Source organism: Erythranthe guttata, chromosome 10 (assembly GCF_056151865.1).
Source record: "Erythranthe guttata isolate IM_541 chromosome 10, IM_541, whole genome shotgun sequence".
In the NCBI taxonomy this organism is placed as follows: Eukaryota; Viridiplantae; Streptophyta; class Magnoliopsida; order Lamiales; family Phrymaceae; genus Erythranthe; species Erythranthe guttata.
The window spans coordinates 18490572-18510382 of NC_142542.1; the positions used below are offsets into that span (position 1 = coordinate 18490572).

General features: G+C 34.6%; 4 protein-coding genes across 4 annotated transcripts; 3 read left to right on the top strand and 1 right to left on the bottom strand.

Moving 5' to 3' along the window:
- Nucleotides 1-477: 477 nt before the first annotated feature.
- On the top strand, nt 478-5995 carry LOC105959954 (alpha-L-arabinofuranosidase 1). The gene is made up of 18 exons (XM_012984119.2): nt 478-877; nt 1830-2042; nt 2319-2373; nt 2631-2842; nt 2923-3041; nt 3118-3265; nt 3384-3453; nt 3601-3746; nt 3861-3906; nt 4014-4066; nt 4171-4315; nt 4400-4518; nt 4618-4689; nt 4768-4871; nt 4966-5022; nt 5125-5320; nt 5402-5548; nt 5630-5995. The coding sequence occupies exons 1-18, from the start codon at nt 704-706 to the stop codon at nt 5801-5803; spliced, it is 2250 nt and encodes a 749-aa protein (XP_012839573.2). The 5' UTR covers nt 478-703; the 3' UTR covers nt 5804-5995.
- Nucleotides 5996-8231: 2236 nt separating this feature from the next.
- LOC105959955 (E3 ubiquitin protein ligase RIE1) lies at nt 8232-11075 on the top strand. Its single transcript, XM_012984120.2, has 4 exons — nt 8232-8947; nt 9977-10096; nt 10184-10484; nt 10608-11075. The coding sequence occupies exons 1-4, from the start codon at nt 8463-8465 to the stop codon at nt 10770-10772; spliced, it is 1071 nt and encodes a 356-aa protein (XP_012839574.2). The 5' UTR covers nt 8232-8462; the 3' UTR covers nt 10773-11075.
- A 1791-nt stretch (nt 11076-12866) lies between these two features.
- PSRP5 (plastid-specific 50S ribosomal protein 5) lies at nt 12867-14416 on the bottom strand. The gene is made up of 2 exons (XM_012984121.2): nt 14134-14416; nt 12867-13482 (listed from the first exon to the last, which is right to left on the bottom strand). Exons 1-2 carry the CDS (start codon nt 14210-14212, stop codon nt 13121-13123), a joined length of 441 nt encoding a protein of 146 aa, XP_012839575.1. The 5' UTR covers nt 14213-14416; the 3' UTR covers nt 12867-13120.
- Nucleotides 14417-16882: 2466 nt separating this feature from the next.
- On the top strand, nt 16883-19098 carry LOC105959908 (MATH domain and coiled-coil domain-containing protein At3g58410-like). The gene is made up of 6 exons (XM_088824775.1): nt 16883-17202; nt 17301-17418; nt 17912-18081; nt 18162-18441; nt 18522-18694; nt 18875-19098. Exons 1-6 carry the CDS (start codon nt 16995-16997, stop codon nt 19009-19011), a joined length of 1086 nt encoding a protein of 361 aa, XP_088680901.1. The 5' UTR covers nt 16883-16994; the 3' UTR covers nt 19012-19098.
- Nucleotides 19099-19811: the final 713 nt, after the last annotated feature.

The following is a 19811-nucleotide window of genomic DNA, read 5'->3' on the forward strand; positions in this document are numbered from 1 at the left end:
TTCTTGTGGCTTTGTATTAGTTTTATGCTTTTATCATAAATGATAAAGATGGAACTTGACTTAAATGAAAGAAAACGAGGAAAATTGACACCTACATTAATTATTGAATATATCCATCTTAGAATATAGATATAAAACTCCTTTATTCATAAATGAGAATTTTATATTTAATGTTTAGAATAGTTTGTATTAATTAAAACTTGTATTGGTTAGATACTTTTTTTTCAACATCATAATCAACGCAACACAATACTTAAATTATGACCAGCTAGTAATTTTCCCCGTGCGATGTATATGTAACTTTGGTCTGATAAATAATTGAGTCGAGCACAAACCAACTTTAAACAAATCGAACGCGAATCCAGATTGAGTAGTCTGTTTTCGAACAATTCTTTTTCGTAATCGAGATTTTAAAGAATAATCTTGAAATCGAGTAAAATTGATTTTAACTTTCAGCCCTAATTACAATCTGATTTTGCAACTTATCCCCAAAGGCAAAGAGCTTGTAGAAAAGCCAAAAGCAGCACAAAAAAAAAGCTGTTTACGTTAAGGCAAAGATAAGATCAAAATCTTGGACCCTCTTTTGCCTCTCAGTGTTTGTGCCTTCAAGCAATAAACACACACACACACACACTCTCTCTCTCTCACACACACACAATTGATTGTGTTTGCCAACAAATTTTAAATTGTGAAAAAGTGATTAATGATAAGCAGAAGCAACCACACTCTGATCTCACTATATAACTGCCCCTCTCTCTCTCTCTCTCTCTCATCACATGACCAAATCTCTCTACAAGACTGCGCGAGTGCTGCTTTCTCTCTCACACACTTCACACACAGAGTAAAATACCCAAAAATTGGGGGAGCCCATTTTCAGGTGAATTACTGTTGCCCTTCTAAGAAAAAAAAGAATCTTTATTTTATTTACTGAATAAAGTTTTCATCTTTTTTTCTCTGTTATTCATATTTTTACTGCAATTTGCAATGGGGGGTTAATCGTTGAGCATTTACCACCAGATTTTGTGCTGTTAATATTTTTGGTAAATATTTTAATTTTTCAGCCCTAATTAACAACTGCTTAATTGAGCTGTTAAATTTATTTATTTTTTATATGTTTTTTTTTCCTTGAACATATGAGAAATTATAGATGGATGGATACAGTGTGAAAGAATAAAAAAACATCCCATTGATTAAAATTAAAAAAAAATCCCCTCGAAAAATCGAAAAATGGATAAGATTGTCGAATGCCGTTGGATGACGTCATACATGAATGCGATGACTTAAAGAGATGATCAATTTTTCGCCTTTCGGTTCATTCTTGTTTTGCAATGAAACTGATTTATTGCACACGAAACCGAAACCGAAACCGAACACGAAGTTCGAGAATCTATATTTTTTTTCGGAGACATGCAAATTTTCAAGAATGTTAGTTTATTGGAAAACTCCGGTGAAAAGATCTAGCTTCGTTAATTTATTTATCGCAACTTTTATTCTTTGAAATCTTTCGGGACGGTCCACGTGTCGATAAGTCATTACATCACATAACAACCGATCAAATGTTTGCAAGTATTGATCTCTTAATGGTTAAAAAGATGAGATTGCTTTCAGACAAAGAATTATACTTCGATCGGTTGTAAATAACGATTTCGTATAAATTAGTAATCGCAATTGGTAAATGTAGTCGGAGATGAGTGCTTATGTTCTTGCTGTAGTCAACAAAGTCTTACGATAAGATTAAGTTGTTGTAAAAGATAGATTTTTTTTTTTGTCATCTTCCGTTTACTGACAAAAGATAACTGAATTAGCGTTTTCCGTATGTTGTTAAATAGGCTGCACAAACAGTGGATACGTTACGGGAAAAAATGGGTGCAATTACTCTGTCGAAGAGGGTTCTGCTTTTCTTCTTCGTTGTGCTGAATGCTGCGTTTCAATCTTCTTCTGCTACTGGGGTTGAAGCAAACCAGACCGTTTCGCTTGTCATTAACGCATCTGAAGCATCGGCGAAATATATACCGAAAACCTTGTTTGGTGTGTTTTTCGAGGTGAGATTAGTTAAAGACGATGAGTTTCTCTTTCAAAATTTCATCCATGTCATTTTTTACTTCTCGTAGCACTAGAATCGTCGTACTTTTTGGCTACCCTCTCTGCTTCTCTCTCTCTCTCTCTCTCTCTCTCTCTCTCTCTCTCTCTCTCTCTCTCTCTCTCTCTCTCTCTCTCTCTCACACACACACACACACACACACACACACACACACACACACACACACACACACATATATATTAAGCCTACCATATGAAAATCTTTGAGATATCTGCAGGAGATTAATCATGCTGGAGCTGGAGGATTATGGGCAGAGCTTGTCGACAACCGAGGTTCGCTGGAATATTCTCCTATTTTCCTTAGAGAATACGTGTCTTAGTTTTTCAATAAATACTCATAATTCACCTTTCTACAAGAGTTACAGAAATTATAATCTATTGAAATGATCCTTCCCACAATTAAAATTGCAACCTGTAAAATCCGAGTCTTTTTAAAGTTTGACATCGCTCAAGTTCATCTTTCTTCGACTTTTTTCCGAGTCTTAAATCCGAATTTTTAAAATGAAATTAATATGAATTTTTAAATGCAGGTTTTGAAGCAGGGGGTCCCAATACACCTTCGAATATCGCTCCTTGGTCCGTAATCGGAAATGAATCATCTTTAATCATATCAACCGAACGTTCTTCGCGCTTCGATCGAAATAAAATTGCATTACGAATGGACGTGCTTTGCGATCACGAAGGGAGCAACATGTGTCCACCTGGCGGTGTTGGTATTTATAACCCCGGCTTCTGGGGAATGGTAAAATTTTATTTAACTGATTAGTTATTGTAATATTACTTAACAAAGAGTGAATTTTTAGTTGATTATTTGTCTTGCAGAATATCGAACAAGGAAAGACCTATAAATTGGTTCTCTATGCTCGTTCACTAGGGCCGATCAATGTGTCTGTTTCCCTGACTGGATCAACTGGATCGACACTGGCTACTGCTAACATCGTGTAACAATCGATAACACATAATTTACATATTAAAAAAAAAAATCAAATTTTAGACTAACGTATGTTGTTATTACAGAGAGTCTGATGTTTCGAACTGGACTAAGATTGAGCTAACTCTGCAAGCAAAAGGAACTGACGCAAACTCGAAACTTCAACTGACGACGACTAGAAAAGGTGTCGTATGGTTCGATCAAGTGTCGTTAATGCCCACAGATACATACAAGGTAAATGTGAATTGATATTTGATTTTTTATATTACATGCATAGAAGTTTTAATGTAATAAAGAATATATATATATATAAGTATTTTAAAGTATATCAAATGCTATTCTCTTGGGACAGGGACACGGGTTCCGCAAAGATCTTTTTGAGATGGTGAAGAATTTGAAACCGGGATTTATTAGATTTCCAGGTACGACTAACAAAATTAGATGTGAACATAATTTTGGTGGCAAAGATTCGACTATTTGCATTCGAGTAATATTCTTGAATTTTTTTAATATAATATTAAACACTTAATCTAACATGCATGCATGGATGATGTCATCGGTGATGTCAGGTGGTTGTTTCGTGGAAGGGGAATGGTTAAGAAACGCGTTTCGATGGAAAGAAACTGTCGGGCCGTGGGAAGAGAGGCCAGGTCATTTTGGTGATGTTTGGCATTATTGGACCGATGATGGACTCGGTCATTTTGAGTTTCTTCAGGTTTTATTTTTATTTTTATTTTTTTATATATATATAGAAAATATATAAAGAGTACTAGGGTTCGTTATTGTATCTATTTATTTATATTTTTCCATTTTGTAATCACTTATTCAGCTTGCTGAGGATTTGGAGGCAGAACCTATATGGGTGTTCAACAACGGTACTGTTTTTTTATCCTATCTTATTTTTTCGATATATTCCCTCGATATTTGCTTATTGATTTTCGCTCGTTTTTGTGACGGTCTTATTAATTTTAATTTTTTTCAGGAGTCAGCCACAATGATGAAGTCGACACTTCCAGCATCCAACCTTTCGTACAAGTACTTGGTTAAATATTATTTTATTTTATTGCAGCCAATGCTGCACATATCTAACTTATGCCAAATACCACGATTTTATTTTATTTCATTTTATATTATTGCAGGAAGCTTTGGATGGTATTGAATTTGCGAGAGGCGATGCTAAGTCAAAATGGGGTTCCGTTCGAGCGGCAATGGGCCACCCAGAACCCTTTGATTTGAAATATGTTGCTGTCGGAAACGAGGATTGTGGAAAGAAATATTATCTCGGTACGAGACTTTTTTATTTTATTTTAATTGAGGTATTTATTTTCATAACCTTTTGTGACATTTTGTTACTCTGTGATGATCTAGGGAACTACCTCGAGTTCTACTCTGCTATACAACGTGAATATCCAGACATCAAATTAATATCAAATTGTGACGGTTCTTCTCGACCGTTGGATCATCCAGCTCACATTTATGATTATCATGTAAGAAGTTTAATTCTCTTAATAAAGTACTTTTTTATACTTGCATGATATCTAATATCGTGTAATAATTAATTAGTTTTGTCTTCATGCTACTACTAGATTTATAGCAGCGCAAATAATGTGTTTGCAGCGGCCCAAAAATTCGACCGAGCATCGCGAACTGGTCCAAAGGTTTGCTATGTACAGTCGCTTACAAAAATAATAATAAAATTAGAAATAAAAATAAAAGAGTAAATAAAAATGGTGCAGGCTTTTGTGAGTGAATATGCTGTCCATGGAAGTGATGCTGGTACAGGTAGTCTTTTAGCAGCTCTCGCCGAAGCTGGATTTCTTATCGGGCTCGAAAAGAACTGGTATTTTTCCGATATTATTATTATTTTTTTTATTTACTGTATGATATATTTTTCAAGTTTTATTTTTTTATTTTAATCCTTCTTATTTGAACAGCGACGCAGTCGAGATGGCAAGTTACGCACCTTTGTTTGTGAATACGAATGACAGAACGTACGTATAACCCCCCCCTCTCTCTCTCTCTCTCTCTCTCTCTCTCTCTCTCTCTCTCTCTCTCTCTCTCTCTCTCTCTCTCAAATAGTATTCTTTTTACAGGTGGAATCCAGATGCGATTGTATTCGACTCTTCACAAATGTACGGAACTCCAAGTTATTGGATGCAGCATTTCTTTAAAGAGTCGAACGGTGCAACGCTACTTAATGCAACCCTTCAATCGAACCCGTCTAATTCTCTAATTGCTTCTGCTATTTCTTGGAAAGATACAGACAACAAAAACCACCTGAAAATAAAGGTAAATTTTTTCGAACTTCTTTAACATAATAATCGTAATATTATAATTTATAAACACATTTTTTTTAATGAATATCGCCAGGTGGTGAATTTCGGGAGCAGTAGTGTGGCTCTTCAACTATCTATCCAAGGGTTGGAAGTCAACTCGTTACAATCGTTCGGGTCGAAAAAGATCGAGTTGACATCCGCTGATGTCATGGACGAAAACTCTTTCCAAGTTCCCAATAAGGTAACTCTCCATTTATAATCGAAAAAAATATACTCTTTTTTTTTGAATTAATTAATTAATTAATTTTTTTTGTTTACCTAGGTGGTCCCGGTGAGTAGTGAGCTGGACGATGTTGGTGAGGAAATGGACGTTGTGCTTTCGCCTCATTCGTTTACGTCGATTGACTTGTTAATAAACTCGAACAATGTCGGGCTTGTTGGACCTGCTTCTTATGTTGATAAATCCTCCTACTATAAGGATATAAAAATGTATTAGAAACTAATCTGTTTTTAATAAAATGGGGGAATATATATATGTATATAATATATATATATATATATACATAGTTCTATGTAATTATGTACAGGGCTGCTAGCCGTTAAACAAACATGTCACTACTGATAACTTTGAATCTATGGTTGTGATAAATAATCTCTGATGGGAAAAATATAGTTTTAATCCTTCAAATTTGTGCTGATTTCACACGTGGTCTCTCATGTTCATAAAAAAACATATTTCATTCTTCGTGTTTCAAAAATTCAACAATTTTAGTCCTTTACGTTAATTTTTCGTTAGTTCTAATGGAATCACGCATGTGCCCGTCACTGCATTAACTGACGAATTAATGGTAAATTGACGGAAATGACCAAAAGTGTTCAATTGTTGAAACATGAGGGACTAAATGTGGTTTTTGTGAACATTGGGGACCAAATATGAAATTAGTGAAAATTTGAGGGATGAAAACTGTAAATTTTCCAACCTTTGATTTTATATTTGTTGTTTATTCCTTTTTTACTACTCTTCGATTTTGTTTTTGAAATCTTTTTCCTTTGTACTGCTTTGAGACTCTGCGTACTGTGGTCAAATGCCGACATTCACAGTTGACTTTAACCCTCTGATGGTACCTTCACCGGCTACCATTGGATTGAGTCCGATATGTACGAGGAGAATAGAGTGGTGGCGGTTAAGACACGTATAAATAAGCTAAACTCGACCTAAAATTCAAAATCCTTCTTTTGTGCGAGATTCGAGATTGTTTGGTGAGTATTGAGCTCGTGCGATTGAATTTGTGCTTCCTTTGTAGGTTTCCGAGTAAATCTGAGAGAGAGAGAGTGAGTAAGTTAGGAGAATGGTTCTGGTTTGAGTGAGTGAGTAAATCTGAGCGAACGAGTGGTGTTGGTGGATTCCTTAGTGTTTTAATTACTATATGAACAGTGATTATGGATCGTTCTTCGTTCCATTATCAAATTTAAATACAATATTAGTAGACGAACAAAATACAGACGAAAATCAATCAACTCATAAATCATTAGGAAAAATTCCGGCAACTCCTAAGGTAAAGTCAAATCACAAAAAACCACCTCATGTTTGAATAATTACAATCGTCCCATCAACTATGTATTGTCTTACATGTTTATCATTACGGTGTCAAATTTACCTATTAAATAAAGATTCTTTCATAAGAGAATACATGGTTGAGAGAATAATTGTAATTACTCAAACAATATGGATTTTTTAGTAATTTCACTTTATCTCAGGTGTTGACCGTAATTTGCCGAAATTATTATTGTAGGCTAATTTCAAAGCTATTGTAGTAGGCCGTAACTAGCTTACTTATTGGGCCAATAATTGGGTCAAAGCCCTTTAAAGAAAAACTTCTATTGTTGTATTCTTAGCTAGCTATATTTTATTTATTTATTTTTGAAAAATATTTTAATAATTATTTAAAAGAGCTATGGTAAAATATTACATGTATAATTAAAGAAAATCTAAATAAAAATAAATCTAATATGAATATCATCTACATTTATGAATTGTGTGGTTGTGGATTTTTACCACTTTAACCTTGTGAAAGCATCTTATTCTCTTTCTATCTTGCCATTCTTTTTCAAGTGGTAGAAAGATATTTGCTTTATGACCTAATTTTATCACTTCATTTAATTCAGCAAATTGTCTTTTTTCAAATGTGCTCTCTTCACGAGAATTGTTATGGGAAAATTACGGTCGACCCCTTGAAGTAATTAAGATCAAATTACGAAAAAACCTTTATATTTGGATAATTGTAATACACTCATCAACCATGAATTTTCGTACACGTTTATTCTTACGATGTCAAATTTAGTCCAATCTTCTAGATCATGGGCAATATTCTCCAGTTTGTACCCGTTTTACCCCACTCGACATCCACATTTGGAAACAAGATGATCATTACACGTGTCTCTTGGCTTGTAAATATCAGATTGTGGTGCATCAGAAACTGCATTTTTGCACAAAACGAATACAAATTAGAGAACATTTCACGTAATCTAGAAGATTCTATTTAATTTGACATCATAAAGTGGACGCATAAGAAACTTCATAATTGAATAACGGTTACAATTATCGAAACAATAGGGGTATTATCGTCATTTACTTTACTTAATTGAATGACGGTTACAATTACCGAAACAATAGGGGTATTATCGTCATTTACTTTACCTCAAAGGATTGACCGTAATTTACCCGATTGTTATTAAAAACATAACTAAAAAATAAAGCCAATTTTATAATAGAATCCAAATTCAAAAAAAAAAGTGCATAAAATAGAAAAGGAAAAAAATTTAAATTATCATTTTCCCATTAATATAATTCATTCTTTCTTTAAATTTCCCTCCTTCGAAAGAAGATTTGTAATCAGTATTTATGTGTACGAGGATTTAGGTTTGTCTACATGTCTTGTAGTCAAACCCCTTTGTAAATTGTGTGAACAATTACACACACACCCCACCCCCACCCACCCTCTACCCACCCCCCCTCCAAGTGGGACCCACCACTAAACCATTTCCAATTTCTTCCTCCGTTCCCAACAAGTTCCTCCACCACTCTTCACTCTCTCGAGCCAAGAACCCAACTCTGAAATAATCTTGTTTTTTTTTTTTCTTCTCACTAGAAAACGATGAATCAAGAATTCCCCTGCCGGCCTTTACTCGGCGGCGCCGACGTGGGTTCCACCGGAAACTCCATAACCACCTTTTTCGCCAACCCTTTTGCCGGAATATCCACCAACTCCGACCGCCGGAGAATCTTGACAGACGGCAGCGGCGGCGGCGGAGATGATTCGGAAGCTCCGGTGAGCAGGGACTGCGGCTACTCGAGGCCGTTTTTGTTTCTAGACATGATTTGGAACTTGGCGTTCGTTGTGGTTTCTGTTTTTGTGCTGTTGGTAACTGTTGAAGAAAGGCCTCTCACTCCTCTTCGGCTGTGGGTTTGTGGCTATGCTTTGCAGTCTCTTCTGCATGTTGGATTTGTGTGGGATGAGTATCAAACCCGGAATCTCGACGAATACGCCGACGACGACGATGAAGATGATAGCGGCGGTGGTGGTGGTCAAGATTTTCATTTTCAAAGGGTGTCTTCATTTTCAGGCCTCTTTCAGAAAAGGTAATAATTTTTTTGTACTTTTTTTTAGATTGGTTGGTGAAATTTTGTGGTTTTGAATCTCTTTTTCAAAAGGGTAAGTTCCGGCCGGCCAGCCCTGAGGTTAAAATTACAAAAAAGTCCCTCGTGTTTGGGTAATTATAATCATCCATCAACTATGAATCTTCTTACACGTTCATTTTTTTGGTGTCAAATTTAGTAAAATCTTCTAGAGTAAAATCTTCTAGGTTTATCTGTAATATTCTCCAATTTGTTCATGTTTTACCCCATTCGAGCTCCACATGATTTTGTAATAAGATAATCATAAGATGTGTCTCTTGGCTTGTAAATATCAGATTACGGTGCATTTTTTCACAAACAAGTACAAACTAGAGACCATTCCGCATAATCTGTTGAATTTGACATCATAAGAGTTGATGTGGGTTAATGTGTAAGAAGATTCGTAGTTGAGAGAGGTGGTTATGATTACACAAACATGAGGGGTTTTTCCGTAATTTCACCTTACCTTAGGGTGGCTGTAATTTACCATTTTTTATTAAATAATGTTGCTATCCGGCGTTTATTAGGTAGAAAATGACATATTGGCGAAATCTGCAAAGTGTTGACTTCTAATATTTTCCCTTAATTTATGTTCTATCAATTAATTTATAGGAATAGGTTCTAAATGATTGAAGAAATGTTACTTATTTGTTATTGATTCTTTATTTGATGAAGAAGCAGAATTTATCGGTGTTAGTATATTTGCTAAGAGTAATATCGATAGTTAACCTTTCGATAAGAGTAGAAACTGTGAGTTTGTAAAATCGGATTGTGATTAGCTGTTATAGAACAAAGAAACTGAATTAATACGAGGTTGAACGACGAGCTACTAAAAGACGCCTAGATAAAATTGTATATGTTAAGAATTTTTTTCCGGTGTTTTCGGATTAATGAATTTCGTATCACTGAACATGGCATGTTGAAAGATCGGAAACTAGTGTTCGAAACCGTTGATTCTATCTCGTCTTTTTTTTTTTGTGATCCCATTTTCAGCATAATCAAGAAGTTGGAGTCGATTAATAGTATCGTTTCATCGGTGTGGTGGGTTTTCGGATTTTATTGGGTAGTCATCGGCGGCCAACCTCTTCTTCAAGAATCTCCTCGTCTTTACTGGTATATTCTGTGCTTCGTCATTCCAAAAACGAAAGAAAATTAATCTCTCTCTCTCTCTCTAAAAAACGGGATTCCTCTTAACGGCAGGTTATCGGTGGTCTTTCTAGCGTTCGACGTATTTTTCATGATCTTCTGCATTGCAATGGCGTGCGTTGTTTTCTTCCTACTGTTCTGCTGTTTCCCAATCTTAGCTACAGTTGCCTACGCCATGACTATTAAAGATGGAGCCTCCGAAAACGATATACGACTCCTCCCAAAATATTTCTACCGGCACCAAAATACTCTACCCTCGTTCCATAATAACAACAAAAAAGAAGAATTCATTTCAAGCGCAGTTCCTGCCAATAGCAATTCCAAACCCGAGCTCGTTCTTCATCCAGATGATTCTGTAAGTATCTATCGTATTTATTGTTTCTAGAAACTCCCGGGAGTAAAATAATCTAATGTTCGACCTTTTTTTTTTTCTGGGTTTTTTTTTTTTCGTTTCGTTTTTTTAATTATTATCTTGCAGGAATGTTGTATATGCCTCTACAAATATGTAGATGGAGCCGAGCTCTGTGCACTTCCGTGCAACCACCATTTCCACCATAAATGCATTACGAAGTGGCTCCGTATAAACGCCACCTGTCCGCTTTGCAAATTCAACATTCTCAGAGGCGGCGACATGTTGGTTTAAACCGTTCGATCCCAACTAATATACATAGAGAGAGAGAGGAAAAAAAAAAAAAAGAATACGCGCGCGCGCCCTCGTTTTTTCTTGCTAATGTACAGTGGCGAAAATCGGCAAATCCGAAGAGCAGTTGAGTTGTTTATAAGGTAGTCTTGGATTGAGGTTTCTTTGATGTAAGAACACTCTCTGCATATTTGACTTTAATAATTTGTAGCTTTGATTGTGGTTATATTGTAAGGGGTGTTTTAGTCATTAATTATAATAGTAAAAGAAATCAGTGAGATTGAATACAAGTGGACATTCGTCTTAGCACATAGTTTAGTGGTCCACTAAGTGTGATTAGTGGTTTAAATTTGGTCAAATTGCAATGTTAGCAGTTAGCACACATCATTATTGACTTTTTTTTAGTGTTTGATGTTGTAATTACACATAATGTCAAAAGTTGACAACAAAAAATTTCAGAAAGTACATTTAAACCTCTATAAATCAATACTGTTGGATCTAGTAAAATTTTATTAATTTATCGAATTATTAAATTATAAAATTAATAAATTAGTGTGTTTTACCGAGTCGGGATCGGAAGAAAGTATTATTTAAGCGATGCTATTAATTTGTCGAGGTAGGTACGTTGTATTTTCAATAGGGCAAATTCCGGCCACCCCTGAGTTATGGTCAAATTACGAAACCCCCCTCATGTTTGGGTAATTACAGGCACCCCTCAACTATGTATTATCTTACAAAAAAACCCTTCCAGAGGTATATTTATGGATGTTAAATCGGTAAAATCGAACTGAAATTTCAATTCACCAACATTTCATACCGTTTTCCGAGTAGTATATACGATTTGATTCGGTAAATAACCGAATTACATAAAATTTATGTAAAAATATTTAAAAGGAGGGTGGCTGTAATTACTCAAACAAAAGGGGTTTTTTTGTAATTTGACTATACCTCAGGGGTGGTCGTAATTTGCCATTTTCAATATACACCATCCTTAGTGCATTCACCCTACACTTCAAACAAAATACACCCAAACATTGTTGGGGTTGTCTAGGGTCCGAGAGGAGTTGTACTTCTCGGACCTAAACGATTGAAGATCAACCAATAAAAATGTGACACGTATGATTAGTACGAACCCCATTAAAAAAGTACGAAACATGGATTACTAATGAAATTACATAAATACCCTTAAAACTAAAACTTAATTAAATAATGACTTTTCAAAAAACAAAATATACAAAATTAATAAGTAAAATATGACAATTGCGTTTCATTAAAAACGTTTTCTCTCCATCGTCTTCTTCGATTAAAAACTAAAAAAAAAAATCCATCGTCTTCTCCTCATCAACATAATAATTTCTTCGGAGGAACCTCATCAACATAATAATTTGAAATAAAATGTTCAAACGAGGTGGGAATCTTGAGAAACAATTCAAGTTAATACTAGAAGAACATAACTTCATAAGCATAAAATGTTCGGTGACTTGTGTTTTCAATTCAATTCAAGAAACTAAAATACTCTAAAGATACACCACTATTGTTGATTTCTCTTCCACCACCATAATTCTCAACAATAAAAACAATATGAGAAAAAGATGAAAAAGAGATTTTCAAATCTGGCTTTACAATCCCGATGGAGATTGAACCATGGCATACGCCATACAGTGTCTCCATGAATAGAGGAGATGAAAGGTTTTGTTCGACGAAAGAAAAGAGATTTCTTTGAAAATAATTGATGAATTTTGATTTTGTTTTACAATCATAATGGATTAATAAAAAATTGTGTGGAAATATTATTTTCTTATATTATTTATAAGGTTAAGATAGTAATTTACAAAGAGTACGATGAGTGTACGATGGTGTACGATGTATTTTTACTGAGTTCGTACCAAAAAATCAATGGATGAGATCAACATTTAAACATTTTGTACGTCCCAGATTCAATCGTTTAGGTCCGAGAAGTACAACCCCTCTCGGACCCTAAACAACCCCAACATTGTTTTAGAACACCATTATTCTTACTCACAAGTTTTACTTATCCCCATTTTTAATGCAATAAAATAAAAAAATTAAATAAAAAATCGATAAAGCCCGAGCTGATTTCAATGATAACAAGATCACCAATACTGCCTCATACAAAATGAAGAGATCCCTATTTGCTTTGTTCATCAAAATAGCAATTTGAAATAACACCGAAGAAATATATAGCAAGGTCGCATTTACATAATAACGAAAACAAATTATGATGTCAAAAGATAGGGAACTTGCAATACACCGTAAGGAAAAAAGAAAAGAAGAAAAAAAACGAGTCAGCAGAGTAACCTGCGAGATATTCTAGAAGGTAGGTACGTTGTTCAAACATTCTTGTTCTTCTTCATTTTGGAAGGGGGCCATCGCCCCTTCTTCCTCAAGTGACGTTTCCTCACGAGCCTCTTTCTCCTGAGCCTAAGTTTCTTGGCCAATTTCATCCTCGTTTTCTGCTCAAGCATTAGCTGAGCCTTTGATTCCAACGGAAGGTTCTCGACTGATACACTTACCTCTTTGTTGTCTGAGGGTACGGTAGGAGGCTCTGAAGGTGTGGAACCTGCGCCGTCAACATCTAAAGATGCCTTAACAATCAATGCACCTCTGTTTTTTAGGACAAATGGTGCTCCGATTCTTGCTCCAAAGTCCGATTTCGGATGGAAAGTAACGGATTTGTTGCACAACCTGAGGACTAAATAACAAAAGATTCATTTGCAAATGGAACCCGGAAAAAATCTACAAATCCATTGGAAGAGATAGCACATAAGAATCAAGAAATGCACATCCATAATCAAGAGCAGACCACATGTTTGCTGAAATACCTCAAAGACACAACACAAGCACGCCACATGTTTGCTGAAATACCTCAAAGAGGTAGCAGCTTCGGAAAGATTAATTCATTATCAAGAATGAGGATCGTGGGTTAAAACAACTAAACGAGTTGGTTTTATATGATTCTCAGATTTTCTTAAGAATTGGAACACTAAAATCAAGAAATGCACATCCATAATCAAGAGGCAGACCACATGTTTGCTGAAATGCCTCAAAGAACATACCCCCAAAAGTACAGCAGTAATTCCATCCAAAGCAATTGCTAGTGTACAGTGTACTAATAAATTCAAGTAAAAAAACACAAAGTGTTCATCTTTCCTGAAAAACCCAGTTCAAAAAATCAAATAAAAACTGAAAAAAAGCCACCCAGAGATGCAAATACAAGTTAAAAAACCATATCCTTAAAACTAACGAAAAGGTCAATTTCAAGACACCCAAAACTAAGAACAACAAAATGCTGAAAGAAACAAATCTGCTAAATCAAAATCCCCCAAACAATGTATTTACTTACAAGGGTGAGTAACGAGCCCAGAAGTGGTTGATGAAGGTGAAGAGAGAGAAGAGAGAGGAGAAGTGAAGAGGAGCGCCATTTCTACAGTGTTCTTTTTTCTTCAAGATAATATGGATAAGCCTTTTTTTTTTCTTTTTTTCTTACTATTATTTCCGAATAATCGAAAACATTAAAAAGGGAATTGGGAAGAAGAAGAAAGAACTCAGCGTTCGTGTGGTGACAAAGAAGATAAAATGTTTACAGGGTTTTATGTACTTTCTCCCCCCTTCAATTATACTACATTGCGTTTTAACCCCTTTATTTTATTTTATGAAAGCCCCCGTGTTTTCATTTGCTCAAATTCTATTATGTCTAAAGTAGGGCTGGGACTGGGTTGGTTTTTGAAACTACTTTGAATTTTCTGATTCTATTTTTCGTTAAAGTGTTATTAATTATTTTGAACTGATAAATGATGATTCCACCGTGGCATTATGCAGAATGCAGATATTTTTACTCCAAAATTTGATTTTTTTAAGTGGACTAGGTTGCGGGTATAAACCATCAACCGACCCATTCCGAAACCAAATATTCGGTTGTCAACCATCAACCGACCCACAAAGGTTGGGTCGGCAACGGTTTTCAAATTTTAGCAAAAATGGTTTGACGGATTGGTCGGTTTTTAGGCTGGTAATCGACCGACCCAACCCAGTCCCAGCCCTAGTCTAAAGTGAATAATTAAAATACATAATTAAGGTTAAATTACGACCACCCATTGATGTATGGTTAAATTACGAAAAACTTCCTCATGTTTGAATAATTACATATACATCCTTATGTGTCAAATTCAACATAATCCTCTAGTTTACGTGTAATTTTTTCTAGTTTGTACTTGTTTTGTGCATAAATACAGTTTATGTTGCACCACAACCTGATATTATACAAGCCAAAAACCATATCTTATGATCATCTAACTTCAAAATATGAAGTTCGAATGGGATAAAACAGGTACAACGTTGAGAATATTTCATATAATTTAGAAGATTCCACTAAATTTGAAACCGCAAAGGTGGACGTGTAAAAAAAAATTATAGTTGAGGGGATGGTTGTAATTACCCAAAATAGAAGGGGGTTTTTGTAATTTGACCATACCTCAAGGGTGGTTGTAATTTACCCTATAATTAATTACATTTAACTTTTATAATAAATAAAGGTTTAGAGGTAAGACGACTAACTGTGGTCGAAAAGCGATAGATACGACTTGCGAGAAATGAGATTTGAAAAAATGAAACGGTGTAAGGTCGATAAATGAGAATAGACATTATGGAAATTGAAAGTTTAATAAATCAAATCAGAATCATTTATATATATACTTGTTGGTTCTCGATCGGTTCTAATTGTTGAATATTTTGGGGAAAATAAGTGAACACGATCAACAAGGAAATACTTGAGGAGTATGTATCTCTTTCTTCATATTTAATCTAATCTAGGCATAAGTAGTACATGCATCATAATAAATAATACTCATCATGAATCGCAGTTATATATGTATCTGAGGATTCACGTACTTACCTATTTCATGTATCATATCATACATTATACATGTATGTGGATACACTTCTAGAAAGTGCATTATATTTCAATGCTAATAAGACACGTAACCAGTGGCGTATTGGAGATATTAATATTAAATGATACATTTCACTAACAGCTTAAGCTTTTGGTTGAGATGGTCATTCAACATGGTATCAGAGCCAGGCCAAATGAAAAGTCCTGAGTTCGAATCCCACAGCCACCCATTTAAACATATTTCAAGTGCAAGGCTTCAAATGTAATTCCCCTGCACTTGAGGGGGCATATTGGAGATATTAATATTAAATGATACATTTCACTAACATCTTAAGCTTTTGGTTGAGATGGTCATTCAACATGGCGGAGCCAACATAGTACCAGAGAGGGTAATGGCCCCCAAAAGCTTTTGGTTGAGATGGTCATTCAACATGGCGGAGCCAACATAGTACCAGAGAGGGTAATGGCCCCCAAAGAGTTCTCGAATCCCTATTTTTTGATGTAAGGATCTAAAAAAAATCGTATATAATTAGCATTATCCCCCTCTTATAAATTTTTTAATGTATTGATCCCCACAAACTTAAAATTCTGGTTTCGCTAGTGCACGTAACCCGACCCAGAACCATCTAATTCTAGATAATTAAACTCACTCATTACCCGACCCAAAGGAGTCACAAACCGATCGGTTCCGGGTTTAAAACCCGGCAAACCCGTACCCCATTGCTAATGCATAGGTTGTGATTTTAATCCGTCTAAAACACGTAATCGGATTCCACTACTGCTAAGCCACGTGTAGTATTTAGATGAAAATGGACGAAGATCCTCAGCTCTGGGGGCGCAAATCCAATGCAGCCGAGTGCATTGTTGCAATCATAAGTCGGTGAAGTTTCTTGGGCCTGTTTTGCTAATATGCCAGATTTTTTTTTTTAATATTGAGTGGGCCCATTTTGAAAGATTATAGAGGGCCTTTTTAGCCCACAACTTAATTAATTATTTATTTAATCAGTGATGTTATGCTAATCTTATATGGGTTATTTCCACTTCGCACCCTTGAAATATATTATTTGTTGTTTTACACTTTTCACGCTCGAAAAAAATTAATAACACTTTGCATTCTCAAAACACAACAAATCATGTATAAATTTTTAAAAAGCTAATATCAAGATAAGATAAGTTTTTAGTGCGAGTAAAAGAAATCGAGTAGTTTATATCTTATATAGGGAAATTCTAGGGTATTTTATTTTGTGACTATTAGGGTTTTTGGTGTATGTACGTATTAGGGTTTTAGGGCTACTTTGAATTTCTTGTGGCAAAAAATGAAGAAATTAATGGTGGTTTCTTCGGTGGTACTTGGTATAGGTTATTGCCTGAGTTTGTCACTCGACGAATCTCAGAAAAGAAAAGTAATCGCAGCTGAAAAACAGTTTTTAAAACGGATTTGGTGCAACTCAATCGACTGCTTCAAGGCACTAATAAACCCCGTTCCATGGTCAACGGCCGATCAAGACTCTTCGGATGCCGAGGGTTTGTTACCAATATATATATACTATGTAGTGTTTATACGAATACAATCCGCATCAACTGATCTTGTGTGTTTGTTTTGCCTTTACTTTTTTTTCCAGAAGAATTTAGACACGTTTCGCCTCACTTCCTGACCAAAATTGAATGTTTCTCCTTACTTTCTAAGTACGGGATTGAAAAGTACGAAACAAGAGTATTTGAATCCGGGGATTACAAATGGTATGTTGTTAATTATCATGGTTCATATGTCGTATTACTGAACAAACATATAATAATTGTTATTGACTAGTACAAATTAAGGTTAGACAAACTGTTATATATGATTAAGTTTCTTAACATAGTTTACTAATTGATCAATTATTTATTCCTTGTCATAATTTCATGCTCAAGTATTGTCTATGATCAATTATTTCTTTCTTGTCATAATTTGATGCTTAAATATTGTCTATGTCACCGTTGTCTGTTTTTTGTTCGTGACTCGATGACATGTAGTGAGGAATTATTTTTGGTTTCGGTGAGTATTGCCCAATTTTTCTATTTTAGTTCAATTCCATATCTTTTCGTTTTGCCGAAAAATGAAATATAATAATAATATTAATTAATCAATCAGTTAAATAAATCATGTAATCAAATATTGGATGAAGTTGTTAATTTCAACTCAATAAACATGTTGTGTTTGAAGTGCATTTTCATCACGTTGCATTTTATTCAGGAGACTCATAATATATCCTGATGGAAACGAGAGCCAAGATAAAGGTAGCTATGTTTCCGTATACTTAGCCATGGCTGACACTAGCACGTTGCCTGTAGATTGGGAGATTGATGCGATATTCACCATCTTTCTCTACAATCAGATCTCAGACAAATATCTATGTTATAAAGGTACACGAACAAATTTATTTCTTATTTTTGGCTCTACATATGCTTTCTAATTAACGCTTTCTCTTTATGAACTTGGCCAGTAAATGGGCGTCGATTCAATGAAACAAAGTCCAAGTGGGGATTTCCCAAATTAATCTCTAAGAAAAAACTGAGAGATCAATCAAATGGATATCTCGTTCATGACAACTTGGTTCTTGGAGCTGAAGTATTTGTCTGCAAAAGACAACGAGTCATTGAGAGTGTAACTCTACATAAACCTACAGAATCTCCACAAAAACATGAATGGGAGATTCAAGGGTTCTCTAAATTGGGAAATGATCCTTGGTATTCCGAAGAATTCGCCATTAGAGATGTCAATTGGTATCGTGCTATTTCGATCATTTTCGTCAAATCTACTTCTCTTCCTAATTCTGATTTAAGTTTATCTTCTTCCAACTTAGGAAAATGGTGCTATATCCAAATGGATATTCCACGTCAAAAGGTCGTGCAATGTCAATGTTTTTGTCATGTGTTAGTGCCAAAAGTTTTGATGCTCATCAAAAGGTAAAGGCTGAGTATACCGTAAGCGTAAAAGGCATGTCCGATTCTGATGCTCGCCACAACTCTAGCAAAAGTAAGTTGTATATATATACGGTGGTGCCTCCACATATTTGCACTTGTTTATAAAATTTTATTTTTCTTCTAATTTATTACTTCAATTTTCATCTATAACTAAAGAATTCAAAATTGATTTTCTTGAAAACCCTAATACTTTCTTTGATGTTGCAAATTGGATTTTGTTACCTTATTGTAGTGTCGGAATGGTTTACATCTTCGACTAAGAGTTGGGGACAATTGGAATTCGTGGCACTTGATGACTTACGGGGCCTCCTTGTTGATGATTGCTTAACTCTAGAAGTGGACATTTTTGTGCAACTTGTTGTGCAATAAGTTATATACTTTGTTTCTTTTACTTGGAATTTTTTTTAGATTGTAGAAATACGGAGCTTCAAACCTTAAATTGGGAATTTTATTGATCGAGAATTTGAAATAGTTCTTGTAGAAAATATTTCAAAAATTAACTAAAAAATGAGACCTATGGATTTTAAATTATTTGTTAAATGACTCGATCCAAATAAGTTCAACTGATTTGTTATTATGAATTTGAAATTCTAACATTCGATTGCACCCCAATTGAATAACATTTGAGCATAATTACAAATTTGAGTTTTGACCTTCAAAGACAATTTACTTCTTTAAAAAAAAAAAAAAAATAGTACAATGAACATAATAAGTAAATCTTTTTTTAAAATAAAATCAACATAAAAAATATCATATACTTTGAGGTCGCATTTGAAGTGAATGGATTTTAAATGAACTCAACTGGAAATGATTTTAAACGACTGAAGATGGATTTTTCTATAACCAATTATCTTCTACTCATGACTGATTTGACCCATTCTTTTGCCCAAATTAACATTGTTTTAAAAAAAAAAAAAAATTACCTATTTTGATTTTTGGCTGACTTAAATATTTTTTATTTTTTTTTTTCCTTTGAGAGGACCGATTTAAATAGTTTTGGCTCATTAAAATGTCTTTTTATATATTTAAATATATTTCTGACCAAGTTAATTTGTTTTTTTTATAAATTGTTCACATATTTCAACATAATTTTTACATAGTATTAAAAGACAAATTTACAATATCCGAGTAGGGAAAGAAATCGAGTTGTATTGCGTGCCAAGGCAGGT

What these genes read in the sequence shown, in the direction of transcription:
- LOC105959954 (XM_012984119.2), top strand. Translation starts at nt 704, where the DNA reads ATGATAAGCAGAAGCAACCACACTCTGATCTCACTATATAACTGCCCC. An exon ending in CTGGCTACTGCTAACATCGT is followed by an intron (nt 3,042 to 3,117) that starts GTAACAATCGAT and finishes TTGTTATTACAG; the next exon opens with AGAGTCTGATGTTTCGAACT. An exon ending in GCATCCAACCTTTCGTACAA is followed by an intron (nt 4,067 to 4,170) that starts GTACTTGGTTAA and finishes ATATTATTGCAG; the next exon opens with GAAGCTTTGGATGGTATTGA.
- LOC105959955 (XM_012984120.2), top strand. Translation starts at nt 8,463, where the DNA reads ATGAATCAAGAATTCCCCTGCCGGCCTTTACTCGGCGGCGCCGACGTG. An exon ending in GAATCTCCTCGTCTTTACTG is followed by an intron (nt 10,097 to 10,183) that starts GTATATTCTGTG and finishes TCTTAACGGCAG; the next exon opens with GTTATCGGTGGTCTTTCTAG. An exon ending in TTCTTCATCCAGATGATTCT is followed by an intron (nt 10,485 to 10,607) that starts GTAAGTATCTAT and finishes ATTATCTTGCAG; the next exon opens with GAATGTTGTATATGCCTCTA.
- PSRP5 (XM_012984121.2), bottom strand. Translation starts at nt 14,212, where the DNA reads ATGGCGCTCCTCTTCACTTCTCCTCTCTCTTCTCTCTCTTCACCTTCA. An exon ending in TGGGCTCGTTACTCACCCTT is followed by an intron (nt 13,483 to 14,133) that starts GTAAGTAAATAC and finishes TTTGTTATTTAG; the next exon opens with TCCTCAGGTTGTGCAACAAA.
- LOC105959908 (XM_088824775.1), top strand. Translation starts at nt 16,995, where the DNA reads ATGAAGAAATTAATGGTGGTTTCTTCGGTGGTACTTGGTATAGGTTAT. An exon ending in AGACTCTTCGGATGCCGAGG is followed by an intron (nt 17,203 to 17,300) that starts GTTTGTTACCAA and finishes TTTTTTTTCCAG; the next exon opens with AAGAATTTAGACACGTTTCG. An exon ending in GCCATTAGAGATGTCAATTG is followed by an intron (nt 18,442 to 18,521) that starts GTATCGTGCTAT and finishes CTTCCAACTTAG; the next exon opens with GAAAATGGTGCTATATCCAA.